General features: G+C 53.3%; 1 protein-coding gene across 1 annotated transcript in view; it reads right to left on the reverse strand.

Moving 5' to 3' along the window:
• THAP4 (THAP domain containing 4) overlaps positions 1 to 7,491 on the reverse strand; it is a 9,341-nt gene extending 1,850 nt beyond the window's left edge. The window contains exons 1-5 of the mRNA XM_078882804.1: positions 7,200 to 7,491; positions 4,748 to 4,908; positions 4,311 to 4,594; positions 2,204 to 2,346; positions 985 to 1,088 (exon numbers count right to left, since the gene is read on the reverse strand). Of these exons, the coding sequence (XP_078738930.1) occupies positions 985 to 1,088; positions 2,204 to 2,346; positions 4,311 to 4,594; positions 4,748 to 4,908; positions 7,200 to 7,221 (714 nt within the window). The 5' untranslated portion in view covers positions 7,222 to 7,491. The remainder of the gene's footprint in view (positions 1 to 984; positions 1,089 to 2,203; positions 2,347 to 4,310; positions 4,595 to 4,747; positions 4,909 to 7,199) is intronic.
• Positions 7,492 to 16,342: the final 8,851 nt, after the last annotated feature.

Raw genomic sequence — 16,342 nt, forward strand, 5'->3', positions numbered from 1 at the left:
ACTCACCCCACTCACTCACTCACCCACTCACCCACTCACCCACTCACTCACTCACCCACTCACCCTCTCGCTCACCCACTCACTCACCCACTCACTCACCCACTCACCCACTCACTCACCCACCCACCCACCCACCCACCCACTCACTCACTCACCCACCCACCCACCCACCCACTCACCCACTCACCCTCTCGCTCACCCACTCACTCACCCACCCACCCACCCACTCACCCACTCACTCACTCACTCACCCACCCACCCACTCACTCACCCACCCACTCACCCACTACCACCCACTCACCCACCCACTCACCTCACTCACTCACTCACTCACTCACCACCACTCACCCACTCACCACCCACCCACTCACCCACCCACTCACCCACTCCACTCACTCACTCACCCACCCACTCACTCACTCACCCACTCACCCACTCACCCTCTCGATCACCCACTCACTCACCCACCCACCCACTCACTCACCCACTCACTCACCCACCCACCCACCCACCCACCCACCCACCCACTCACTCACTCACCCACTCACCCTCTCGCTCACCCACTCACTCAGCCACTCACTCACTCACCCACTCACTCACTCACCCACCCACCCACTCACTCACTCACTCACTCACCCACCCACTCACTCACTCACTCACCCACTCACCCCTCTCGCTCACCCACTCACTCACCCACTCACTCACTCACCCACCCACCCACTCACCCACTCACTCACCCACCCACCCACCCACTCACCCTCTCGCTCACCCACTCACTCACTCACCCACCTCAACCACTCATCCAGCCACTCACCCACTCACTCACTCACCCACCCTCTCGTTCACCCACCCAGTGGCTGTGTGAGTGAGTGTCTGAGTGAGTGAGTGTCTGAGTGAGTGAGTGGCTGAGTGAGTGTCTGAGTGAGTGTCTGAGTGAGTGAGTGTCTGAGTGAGTGAGTGGCTGAGTGAGTGCTTGGTGAGTACCTGCGTGACGTGAGGCTGTTTGCTAAAGGTCGTCCTCCCGATCGTGTGTGAGGTGACGGTGAGTGACTCTCCCTCCACCTGTCCCTCGCCCACCTCCACCAAACCTGCTCGCTCACACACAGCCCTCGTGAGATGTTGACTACCTCGCCTGGTACGCAGGAGGTCGTGGGTTCGATCCAGACCCTGACGATGCCTGCTGCTGTATATCTGGAGTCTGCGTGTCTCTCTCATCATCATCACAGTGGCTAGGAGATGTTGACTACCTCGCCTGGTACGCAGGAGGTCGTGGGTTCGATCCAGACCCTGACAATGCCTGCTGCTGTATATTTGGAGTCTGTGTCTCTCTCTCTCATCATCATCATCACGGTGGCTAGGAGATGTTGACTACCTCGCCTGGTCTACAGGAGGTCGTTGGTTTGATCCCGACCCTGACGCCTGCTGTATATTTGGAGTTTGCGTGTCTCTCTCATCATCATCACAGTGGCTAGGAGATGTTGACTACCTCGCCTGGTACGCAGGAGGTCGTGGGTTCGATCCCGACCCTGACGACGCCTGCTGCTGTATATTTGGAGTATGTGTCTCTCTCTCTCATCATCATCACGGTGGCTATGAGATGTTGACTACCTCGCCTGGTCTACAGGAGGTCTGTGTCTCTCATCATCATCATCATCACGGTGGCTATGAGATGTTGACTACCTCGCCTGGTCTACAGGAGGTCTGTGTCTCTCATCATCATCATCATCACGGTGGCTATGAGATGTTGACTACCTCGCCTGGTCTACAGGAGGTCTGTGTCTCTCATCATCATCATCATCACGGTGGCTATGAGATGTTGACTACCTCGCCTGGTCTACAGGAGGTCTGTGTCTCTCATCATCATCATCATCATCATCACGGTGGCTAGGAGATGTTGACTACCTCGCCTGGTCTACAGGAGGTCGTGGGTTCGATCCTGACCCCTGACGCCTGCTGCTGCTGTAGATTTGGTTCGGTTGTTGTTGCGCGTTGATGATGGTGACGCAGTTGTGATTTTTGTGTGGTTGTTGTGGTTGTTGTTGTTGTTGTTGTTGTGGTTGTTGTTGTGGTTGTTGTACCGATGTTCTGTGCGTTGATGATGGCGATGTGGTTGTGGTTGTTGTGGTTGTTGTTGTGGTTGTTGTGGTTGTTGTTGTGGTTGTTGTTGTGGTGGTTGTTGTGGTTGTTGTTGTTGTTGTTGTACCGGTGTTCTGTGCGTTGATGATGGCGATGTGGTTGTTGTGGTTGTTGTGGTTGTTGTGGTTGTTGGCCTCTGCTGGTGCTGGTCTCAGGAATCCGGTCTCTCTGTGCATGGGACGTCCTGACTCCACGTGGCTCGCGTAGAAACTACACCAACATCACCAACATCAACATCAACACCATCACATTAACATCACCATCAACAACATCACCAACATCATCACATTAACATCACCATCAACAACATCAACACCAACATCACCAACATCATCACATTAACATCACCATCAACAACATCAACAACATCACCAACATCATCACATTAACATCACCATCAACAACATCAACAACATCACCAACATCACCAACACCAACATCGCCAACATCAACACCATCACCAACACCATCACCAACATTACCAACACCAACATCACCATCACCATCACCAACATCACCAGCACCATCACCAACATCACCATCACCATCACCAACATCACCAACATCACCATCACCATCACCAACATCGCCAACATCACCATCATCATCACCAACATCACCAACATCACCAACATCACCAACATCAACACCATCACCAACATCACCAACATCACCATCACCATCACCAACATCACCATCACCAGCACGATCACCATCACCAACATCGCCATCACCAGCACCATCACCATCACCAACATCACCATCACCAACATCACCATCACCAACATCACCATCACCAACATCGCCAACATCACCATCATCATCACCAACATCACCAACATTACCAACATCACCAACATCACCAACATCACCAACATCAACATCACCAACATCACCACCATCAACACCAACACCATCAACAACATCGCCAACATCAACACCATCACCAACATCGCCATCACCAACATCGCCATCAACATCACCAACATCATCAACATCACCAACATCACCAACATCACCATCATCAACATCACCACCATCAACACCAACACCATCAACACCATCACCAACATCGCCATCAACATCACCAACATCATCAACATCACCAACATCATCAACATCACCAACATCAACATCATCAACATCAATAACATCAACACCAACATCTACACCAACATCACCAACAACATCCTCACATCAACATCACCAACATGAACATCAACACCATCACCAACACCATCACCAACATTACCAACACCAACATCACCATCACCATCACCAACATCATCATCATCAACACCATCACCACCATCGCCAACATCACCATCATCAACAACATCAACATCACCATCATCATCAACATCAACACCATCAACAACATCAACATCACCAACATCATCATCATCATCAACATCAACACCATCACCACCATCGCCAACATCACCATCATCAACAACATCAACACCATCAACACCAACATCACCAACACCAACATCGCCATCAACATCACCAACATCACCAACATTGCCAACATCAACACCATCACCAACATCAACACCATCACCAACATGAACACCATCAACACCATCACCAACATCAAAATCGCCAACATCACCAACATCACCAACATCAACATCAACAACACCATTAACATAACTTGTTGTTGTGGTTGTTGTGGTGGTGGTGGTTGTGGTGGTGGTTGTGGTGGTGGTTGTGATGGTGGTTGTGGTGGTGGTGTCTGGGCCAGTCACGTGTACTCCAGCAGTGGTGGTGATGGTTGTTGTGGTTGTGGTGGTGGTTGTGGTGGTGGTGGTTGTGGTTGTGGTGGTGGTTGTGGTGGTGGTTGTGGTGGTGGTTGTGATGGTGGTTGTGGTGGTGGTGTCTGGGCCAGTCACGTGTACTCCAGCAGTGGTGGTGGTGGTTGTTGTGGTTGTGGTGGTGGTTGTGGTGGTGGTGGTGATGGTGGTTGTGGTGGTGGTTGTGATGGTGGTTGTGGTGGTGGTTATGGTGGTGGTTGTGGTGGTGGTTGTGGTGGTGGTGTCTGGGCCAGTCACGTGTACTCCAGCAGTGGTGGTGGTGGTTGTTGTGGTTGTGGTGGTGGTTGTGGTTGTTGTGGTTGTTGTTATGGTTGTTATGGTTGTTGTGGTTGTTGTTGTTGTGGTTGTGCTAGTCACGTGTACTCCAGCAGCGGCTGCCCCGTGTGGGTGAAGGTGGCGCTCTCGCTGAAGCTGAAGGGCGCCACGCTGGTGGTTGTTGTGGTTGTTGCTGTGGTTGTTGTTGTGGTTGTGGTGGTTGTGGTTGTTGTGGTTGTGCTAGTCACGTGTACTCCAGCAGCGGCTGCCCCGTGTGGGTGAAGGTGGCGCTCTCGCTGAAGCTGAAGGGCGCCACGCTGGTGGTTGTTGTGGTTGTTGCTGTGGTTGTTGTTGTTGTGGTTGTTGTGGTTGTGGTGGTGGTTGTGCTAGTCACGTGTACTCCAGCAGCGGCTGCCCCGTGTGGGTGAAGGTGGCGCTCTCGCTGAAGCTGAAGGGCGCCACGCTGGTGGTTGTTGTGGTTGTTGCTGTGGTGGTTGTTGTGGTTGTGGTGGTTGTGGTTGTTGTGGTTGTGCTAGTCACGTGTACTCCAGCAGCGGCTGCCCCGTGTGGGTGAAGGTGGCGCTCTCGCTGAAGCTGAAGGGCGCCACGCTGGGGGGGTAGAGGCCCTGGCCTGGGGGCTGTGACTCCCACTCCCCCAGCAGCCACAGCAGGCCACGCAGTGACGCGTGGGGTGGTGGCCCTGTAAACAACAACAACAACAACAATAACACACAACAACAATAACAACAATAACAACAACAGAACAACAACGACTCCCACTCCCCCAGCAGCTACAGCAGGCCACACAGTGACGCGTGGGGTGGGGATCCTGTAAACAACACAACAACACACCAACAACAACAACACACACAACAACACACACAACACAACAACACACAACAACAATAACACAACAACAACAACACACAACAACACAACAACAACGACTCCCACTGCCGCGGCAGCCACAGCAGGCCACGCAGTGACGCGTGGGGTGGGGGTCCTGTAAACAACAACAATAACAACAATAACATAACAACAACACACACACACAACAATAACACACAACAACAATAACACACAACAACAATAACATAACAACAACACACACACACACAACAATAACACACAACAACAATAACACACAACAACAATAACACACACAACAACAACAACACAACAACAATAACACACAACAACAACACAACAACAACGACTCCCACTCACCCAGCAGCCACAGCAGCCCACGCAGTGACGCGTGGGGTGGTGGCCCTGTAAACAACAACAACAACAATACCACAACAACAACAACAACACACTACAACAACAATAACACAACAACAACAAGAACCATTCGCCACTAAGTGGTGGTGACGTCACCACGACGCTTGTGCCAGGCCAAGTGCACCTTGAGGCCACCACGTGAAGTGTCGAACGCCCGCTGGCAGGAGGTCCTACACACACACAACAACAACACAACAACACACACACACAACAACAACACAACAACAACACAACAACACACACAACAACACAACAACACACACAACAACAACACACACACAACACACACAACACACAAACAACACACACAACACACAAACAACAACAACACAACACACACACAACAACAACACACAACAACACACACACAACAACAACACACACAACACACACAACACACACAACAACACAACACACACAACACACAAACAACACACACAACACACAAACAACAACAACACAACACACACACAACAACAACACACAACAACACACACACAACAACAACACACACAACACACACAACACACACAACAACACAACACACACAACACACACAACACACACAACAGACTGCTGGGGCAAGTGCTGTTAGTAGCAGCTACCTATGAAAGTAGACACAGACAAAGGTCCCCCGTGTAGCCTCTACAGACTTCAGGGGCAAGTGCTGTTAGTAGCAGCTACCTATGAAAGTAGACACAGACAAAGGTCCCCCGTGTAGCCTCAACAGACTGCCGAGGCAAGTGCTGTTAGTAGCAGCTACCTATGAAAGTAGACACAGACAAAGGTCCCCCGTGTAGCCTCAACAGACTGCCGAGGCAAGTGCTGTTAGTAGCAGCTACCTATGAAAGTAGACACAGACAAAGGTCCCCCGTGTAGCCTCTACAGACTTCAGGGGCAAGTGCTGTTAGTAGCAGCTACCTATGAAAGTAGACACAGACAAAGGTCCCCCGTGTAGCCTCTACAGACTGCCGGGGCAAGTGCTGTTAGTAGCAGCTACCTATGAAGGTAGACGCAGACAAAGGTCCCCCGTGTAGCCTCTACAGACTGCCGGGGCAAGTGCTGTTAGTAGCAGCTACCTATGAAGGTAGACACAGACAAAGGTCCCCCGTGTAGCCTCAACAGACTGCCGGGGCAAGTGCTGTTAGTAGCAGCTACCTATGAAAGTAGACACAAAGGTCCCCCGTGTAGCCTCTACAGACTTCAGGGGCAAGTGCTGTTAGTAGCAGCTACCTATGAAAGTAGACACAGACAAAGGTCCCCCGTGTAGCCTCAACAGACTGCCGAGGCAAGTGCTGTTAGTAGCAGCTACCTATGAAAGTAGACACAGACAAAGGTCCCCCGTGTAGCCTCTACAGACTTCAGGGGCAAGTGCTGTTAGTAGCAGCTACCTATGAAAGTAGACACAGACAAAGGTCCCCCGTGTAGCCTCTACAGACTGCCGGGGCAAGTGCTGTTAGTAGCAGCTACCTATGAAAGTAGACACAGACAAAGCTCCCCCGTGTAGCCTCAACAGACTGCCGGGGCAAGTGCTGTTAGTAGCAGCAGCTACCTATGAAAGCCGGAACTGTGGCACACGAGGGGGTGAGTGGGGCCTGCAGCAAACCACGCGTGCCCGGCCGCCTTTGTCTCCCTTCCCCCAAGTGGCGATGTCCACCAGCAGGTCGACCACACGCGGAGGTCGTGCCAGGCTAGGTGCACACTCACCTGCGTCACACTTGGATGCCATTGGCACTTGTTGCGAACCGCCGTGACCTCTAGACTTTAAACAATTGCTGCTGCTGCTGCTGCTGATGATGATGATGCTTCTGCTGGTTGTTTACACTGTGTGTGTGTGTTTACTGTGTGTGTGTTGTTGTTGTTGTTTACTGTGTGTTGTTGTTGTTGTTGTGCTGCTGCTGAGGCTGTTCCACTTCGTGGGTTGTCTGCCGATGTCACCGTGACCCAGAGGCCTCGAGCGAGACTCGTGACGTCACCGCGAGTCGGGGGAGGGGCTAGAATCGTGACGTCACCTGCTGTTGTGGGGCGAGACTCGTGACGTCACCGCGAGTCGGGGGAGGGGCTACATTCGTGACGTCACCAGCTGTTGTGGGGCGAGACTCGTGACGTCACCGCGAGTCGGGGGAGGGGCTACATTCGTGACGTCACCAGCTGTTGTGGGGCGAGACTCGTGACGTAACCGCGAGTCGGGGGAGGGACTACATTCGTGACGTCACCAGCTGTTGTGGGGCGAGACTCGTGACGTAACCGCGAGTCGGGGGAGGGGCTACATTCGTGACGTCACCAGCTGTTGTGGGGCGAGACTCGTGACGTAACCGCGAGTCGGGGGAGGGGCTACATTCGTGACGTCACCAGCTGTTGTGGGGCGAGACTCGTGACGTAACCGCGAGTCGGGGGAGGGGCTACATTCGTGACGTCACCAGCTGTTGGGTGGGGCGAGACGCGTGACGTTACCGTCAGTCGGTGGGGGGGGCAATACTCGTGACGTCACCGCGAATCGGGGGAGGGGCAATACTCGTGACGTCACCGCGAATCGGGGGAGGGGCTAGACTCGTGACGTCACCGCGCGTCGGGGGGGGGCGAGACTTGTGACGTCACCGCGAGTCGGAGGAGGGGCTAGACTCGTGACGTCACCAGCGGCTGGGGGGCTAGACTCGTGACGTCACCGCGAGTCGGGGGAGGGGCGAGCCTCGTGACGTCACCGCCAGTTGGGGGGGCGAGACTCGTGACGTCACCGCGAGTCGGGGAAGGGGCTAGACTGGTGACGTCACCACTTGTTGAGCGGGCGAGACTCGTGACGTCATAACGAGTCGGGGGAGGGGCTAGACTCGTGACGTCACCACTCGTTGAGGGGGCGAGACTCGTGACGTCATGACGAGTCGGGGGGGGGGGGCGAGACTCGTAGTTGTTGTTGTTGTCATAGTTGTTGTTGTTGTCGTAGTTGTTGTTGTTGTTGTCGTAGTTGTTGTTGTCGTTGTTGTCTGCTCGAATCTTGTAACTCAATGTTAACCCACTTCCCAAAGTGCTATCGACTGCAAACTTGGTATAGGTATGTCATACTGATGACAATACTATATTCTAACATTAAAAATATATATTTTATAAACAATCTTTTTTATCTTCTTGGTTCTTTCGGTAAAGTCACGTGGAAGGGAAATAATAAAATAATAAACATAAAACATAAAATAATTCTCACGACGTTTCGGCCACAACGCAAGCAGCCGTCCTCAGGTCAAGAACGCTGTCTTTGCGACAGACCCATATCTAAACATTGCCCCATTGACTTCTATGGGAACCGGTTCCCTATCTCTCAACATTGCCCCATTGACTTCTATGGGAACCGGTTCCCTATCTCTCAACGTTGCCCCATAGACTTCTATGGGAAGCGGTTCCCTGTCTCTCAACGTTGCCCCATTGACTTTACATGGGAACCGGTTCCCTATCTCTCAACATTGCCCCATTGACTTTCTATGGGAACCGGTTCCCTATCTCTCAACATTGCCTTATTGACTTCTATGGGAACCGGTTCCCCATCTCTCAACATTGCCCCATTGACTTCTATGGGAACCGGTTCCCCATCTCTCAACATTGCCCCATTGACTTCTATGGGAACCGGTTCCCCATCTCTCAACATTGCCCCATTGACTTCTATGGGAACCGGTTCCCCATCTCTCAACATTGCCCCATTGACTTTCTATGGGAACCGGTTCCCCATCTCTCAACATTGCCCCGTTGACTTCTATGGGAACCGGTTCCCCATCTCTCAACATTGCCCCATTGACTTCTATGGGAACCGGTTCCCTGTCTCTCAACGTTGCCCCATTGACTTTCTATGGGAACCGGTTCCCTATCTCTCAACATTGCCCCATTGACTTTCTATGGGAACCGGTTCCCTATCTCTCAACATTGCCCCATTGACTTCTATGGGAACCGGTTCCCTATCTCTCAACATTGCCCCATTGACTTCTATGGGAACCGGTTCCCTATCTCTTAACATTGCCCCATTGACTTTCTATGGGAACCGGTTCCCTATCTCTTAACATTGCCCCATTGACTTTCTATGGGAACCGGTTCCCTATCTCTCAACGTTGCCCCATTGACTTTCTATGGGAACCGGTTCCCCATCTCTCAACATTGCCCCATTGACTTTCTATGGGAACCGGTTCCCTATCTCTCAACATTGCCCCATTGACTTCTATGGGAACCGGTTCCCTATCTCTCAACATTGCCCCATTGACTTCTATGGGAACCGGTTCCCTATCTCTCAACATTGCCCCATTGACTTCTATGGGAACCGGTTCCCCATCTCTCAACATTGCCCCATTGACTTCTATGGGAACCGGTTCCCCATCTCTCAACGTTGCCCCATTGACTTCTATGGGAACCGGTTCCCTATCTCTCAACATTGCCCCATTGACTTCTATGGGAACCGGTTCCCTATCTCTCAACATTGCCCCATTGACTTCTATGGGAACCGGTTCCCTATCTCTCAACATTGCCCCATTGACTTCTATGGGAACCGGTTCCCCATCTCTCAACATTGCCCCATTGACTTCTATGGGAACCGGTTCCCTATCTCTCAACATTGCCCCATTGACTTCTATGGGAACCGGTTCCCCATCTCTCAACATTGCCCCATTGACTTCTATGGGAACCGGTTCCCTATCTCTCAACGTTGCCCCATTGACTTCTATGGGAACCGGTTCCCTATCTCTCAACATTGCCCCATTGACTTCTATGGGAACCGGTTCCCTATCTCTCAACATTGCCCCATTGACTTCTATGGGAACCGGTTCCCTATCTCTCAACGTTGCCCCATGGACTTCAATGGGAACCGGTTCCCCATCTCTCAACATTGCCCCATTGACTTCTATGGGAACCGGTTCCCTATCTCTCAACGTTGCCCCATTGACTTTACATGGGAACCGCGTGACGGGTCACGAGATCTGCCGTAAAGCGTATCTCTCGGGGGGCGTGTTGAAGTTTTACGACAGTGACGTCAGCGCTTCACGACAGCGGCGATGGAGGCGGGTGAGGCGGCGGTTTTGTTGTTGTTGTTGGTGGTGGTTGTTGGTGGTTGTTGTTGTTGGTGGTGGTTGTTGGTGAATGTTGTTGTTGGTGGTGGTGGTGGCTGCACCTAGCCTGGCACGGAGCGGCGGTGTTTTAAACTTTAGTCCCCTTTCCGTTGTTGTCCACTTACTGCGTTGACGGCCTCGGTTGTTGTTGATGTTGTTGAGGTTGTTGTTGATGTTGTTGAGGTTGTTGTCTTTGTTGTGGTGTGTTAGATTTGCTTTGTTCTTATCGTCGATAATCATAACCAATCGCTCCAACCACCTCGCCACACTCACCACACTCACTCACCACCACTCACCACACTCACTCACTCACCACACTCACTCACCACACTCACTCACCACCACTCACCACACTCACTCACCTCACTCACTCACCACACTCACTCACCACCCTCACTCACTCACCACACTCACTCACCACACTCACCTCACTCACCTCACTCACTCACCACACTCACTCACCACACTCATCTCACTCACTCACCTCACTCACTCACCACCCTCACTCACTCACCACACTCACCTCACTCACTCACCTCACTCACTCACCACCCTCACTCACTCACCACACTCACTCACCACCCTCACTCACCACACTCACCACACTCACTCACTCACCTCACTCACTCACCACACTCACTCACCACCCTCACTCACTCACCAAACTCACTCACTCACCTCACTCACTCACCACACTCACTCACTCACCTCACTCACTCATCTCACTCACTCACCTCACTCACTCACCACACTCACTCACCACCCTCACTCACTCACCACACTCACCACACTCACTCACCACACTCACTCACCACACTCACTCACTCACCTCACTCACTCACCACACTCACTCACCACCCTCACTCACTCACCACACTCACCACACTCACTCACCACCCTCACTCACTCACCACCCTCACTCACCACACTCACCACACTCACTCACCTCACTCACTCACCACACACACTCACTCACCACCACTCACCACACTCACTCACCTCACTCACTCACCACACTCACTCACCACCCTCACTCACTCACCACACTCACCACACTCACTCACCTCACTCACCACACTCACTCACCTCACTCACTCACCACACTCACTCACTCACCTCACTCACTCACCTCACTCACTCACCACACTCACTCACCTCACTCACCACACTCACTCACCTCACTCACTCACTCACCACACTCACCACACTCACTCACCACCCTCACTCACTCACCTCACTCACCACACTCACTCACCTCACTCACCACACTCACTCACCTCACTCACTCACCACCCTCACTCACTCACCTCACTCACCACACTCACTCACCTCACTCACTCACCACACTCACCACACTCACTCACCACCCTCACTCACTCACCACACTCACCACACTCACTCACTCACCTCACTCACTCACCACACTCACTCACCTCACTCACTCACCACACTCACTCACCACCCTCACTCCCTCACCACACTCACCACACTCACTCACCACACTCCCTCACTCACTCACCACACTCACCACACTCACTCAGCACACTCACTCACCACACTCATTCACTCACCTCACTCACTCACCACACTCACCACACTCACTCACCACCCTCACTCACTCACTCACCACACTCACCACACTCACTCACCACCCTCACTCACTCACCACCCTCACTCACTCACCACACTCACCACACTCACTCACCACACTCACTCACCACACTCACTCACCACCCTCACTCACCACACTCCCACACTCACTCACCACACTCACTCACCACCACACTCACCACCACACTCACCACTCTCACCACCACACTCACCACCACACTCACCACTCACCACACTCACCACACTCACTCACTCACCTCACTCAGTCACCACACTCACTCACCACCCTCACTCACTCACCACCTTCACCACACTCACCACACTCACTCACCACACTCACCCACCACACTCACTCACCACTCACACCCACTCACCACTCACACCCACCACACTCACCACTCACTACACTCACCACTCACCAGACTCACCACTCACCACACTCACTACACTCACCACACTCACTCACCACACTCACTCACTCACCTCACTCACTCACCACACTCACTCACCACCCTCACTCACTCACCACACTCACCACACTCACTCACCTCACTCACTCACCACACTCACTCACCACCCTCACTCACTCACCACACTCACTCACCTCACTCACCTCACTCACTCACCACACTCACTCACCACCCTCACTCACTCACCACACTCACCACACTCACTCACCACACTCACTCACTCACCTCACTCACTCACCACACTCACTCACCACCCTCACTCACTCACCACACTCACCACATTCACTCACCACACTCACTCACCACACTCACTCACCTCACTCACTCACCACACTCACCACCCTCACTCACTCACCACACTCACTCACCACCCTCACTCACTCACGACCCTCACTCACTCACCACACTCACCACACTCACTCACCACACTCACTCACCACACTCACTCACCACCCTCACTCACCACACTCACCACACTCACTCACCACACTCACTCACCACCACACTCACCACCACACTCACCACTCTCACCACCACACTCACCACCACACTCACCACCACACTCACCACTCACCACACTCACCACACTCACTCACCTCACTCACTCACCACACTCACTCACCACCCTCACTCACTCACCACCTTCACCACACTCACTCACCACACTCACTCACCACACTCACCCACCACACTCACTCACCACTCACACCCACTCACCACTCACACCCACCACACTCACCACTCACTACACTCACCACTCACCAGACTCACCACTCACCACACTCACTACACTCACCACACTCACTCACCACACTCACTCACCACAGTCACTCACTCACCACACTCACCACACTCACTCACCACACTCACCACACTCACTCACCACACTCACTCACCACACTCACTACACTCACTCACCACACTCACTACACTCACCACACTCACCACACTCACTCACCACACTCACTCACCACACTCACTCACCACACTCACTCACCACCCTCACTCACCACCACACTCACCACACTCACTCACCACACTCACTCACCACACTCACCACTCACCACACTCACTCACCACACTCACTCACCACACTCACCACCACACTCACCACACTCACCACACTCACTCACTCACCACCCTCACTCACTCACCACACTCACCACACTCACCACACTCACCACTCACCACACTCACCACACTCACTCACTCACTCACCACCCTCACCACACTCACCACACTCACCACTCACCACACTCACCACACTCACCACTCACCACTCACCAGACTCACTCACCACTCACCACACTCACTACACTCACCACACTCACCACACTCACCACACTCACTCACCTAACTCACTCACCACCCTCACTCACTCACCACCCTCACCACACTCACCACACTCACCACACTCACCACACTCACCACTCACCACACTCACCACACTCACCACTCACCACACTCACCACACCCACCACACTCACCACACTCACTCACTCACCTAACTCACTCACCACCCTCACTCACTCACCACCCTCACCACACTCACCACACTCACCACTCACCACACTCATCACACTCACCACTCACCACACTCACCACACTCACCACTCACCAGACTCACTCACCACTCACCACACTCACTACACTCACCACACTCACTCACCACACTCACTCACTACACTCACCACACTCACCCACCACACTCACTCACCACACTCACTCACCACACTCACCACACTCACCACACTCACCTCACTCACCCACCCTCACCACTCACCACACTCACCACACTCACCATACTCACTCACCACACTCACTCACCACACTCACCACACTCACCACACTCACCTAACTCACTCACCACCCTCACTCACTCACCACCCTCACCACACTCACCACACTCACCACACTCACCACTCACCACACTCACCACACTCACCACACTCACCACACTCACTCACTCACCTAACTCACTCACCACCCTCACTCACTCACCACCCTCACCACACTCACCACATTCACCACACTCACCACTCACCACACTCACCACACTCACCACTCACCACACTCACCACACTCACCACTCACCAGACTCACTCACCACTCACCACACTCACCACACTCACTCACTCACTCACTCACCTAACTCACTCACCACCCTCACTCACTCACCACTCTCACCACACTCACCACACTCACCACACTCACCACTCACCACACTCACCACTCACCACACTCACCACACTCACCACTCACCACACTCACCACACTCACCACTCACCACACTCACCACACTCACCACTCACCAGACTCACTCACCACTCACCACACTCACTACACTCACCACACTCACTCACCACACTCACTCACCACACTCACTCACTACACTCACCACACTCACCCACCACACTCACTCACCACACTCACTCACCACACTCACCACACTCACCTCACTCACCCACCCTCACCACTCACTCACCCACCTCACTCACCACACTCACTCACTCACCTTCACCACACTCACCCCTCGCCACACTCACCACACTCACTCACCACACTCACCACTCACCACACTCACTCACCACACTCACCTCACTCACTCACCACACTCACTCACCACACTCACCACTACACTCACCACCACACTCACCACTCAACACACTCACTCACCACACTCACCACTCACCACACTCACCACACTCACTCACCACTCACACCCACCACACTCACCACACTCACTCACCACTCACACCCACTCACCACTCACACCCACCACACTCACCACTCACCACACTCACCACTCACCACACTCACCACACTCACCACACTCACTACACTCACCACTCACCAGACTCACCACTCACCACACTCACTACACTCACCACACTCACTACACTCACCACACTCACCACACACACTCACCACACTCACCACACTCACCACACTCACTCACCACACTCACTCACCACACTCACTCACTCACCACACTCACTACACTCACCACACTCACTCACCACACTCACCTCACTCACCCACCCTCACCACTCACTCACCCACCTCACTCACCCTCGCCCCACTCACCCTCACCACACTCACCCCTCACCACACTCACCCCTCACCACACCCCTTACTCACCTTCACCACACTCACCTCTCGCCACACTCACCCCTCACTCACCTTCACCACACTCACCCCTCACCACACTCACCCCTCACTCACTCACCCTCACCGAACTCACTCAGTCCACTCACTCACCACACTCACCCTCACCCCTCACTCACTCTCACTCACCCCACCCACTCACTCACCCACTCACTCACCTCACTCACCTCACCCCACCCACTCACCTCACCCACTCACCTCGCCCCCCCACTCACCCCACCCACTCACTCACCCCACCCACCTCACTCACTCACTCACCCCACCCACTCACCTCACCCCACTCACTCACTCACCTCACCCACTCACCAAATGACCTCACCCACTCACTCACCTCACCCCACTCACTCACACCACTCACTCACCCAGTCACTCACCCACTCACTCACCTCACCCACTCACTCACCTCACCCCACCTTCACCCACCCACTCACTCACCTCACCCACTCACCTCACCCCACCCACTCACCCACTCACCCCACCCACTCACCTCACCCACTCACCCCACCCACTCACCTCACCCCACTCA

This window comes from Lampetra fluviatilis, chromosome 67, assembly GCF_964198595.1.
Source record: "Lampetra fluviatilis chromosome 67, kcLamFluv1.1, whole genome shotgun sequence".
Taxonomy (NCBI): domain Eukaryota; kingdom Metazoa; phylum Chordata; class Hyperoartia; order Petromyzontiformes; family Petromyzontidae; genus Lampetra; species Lampetra fluviatilis.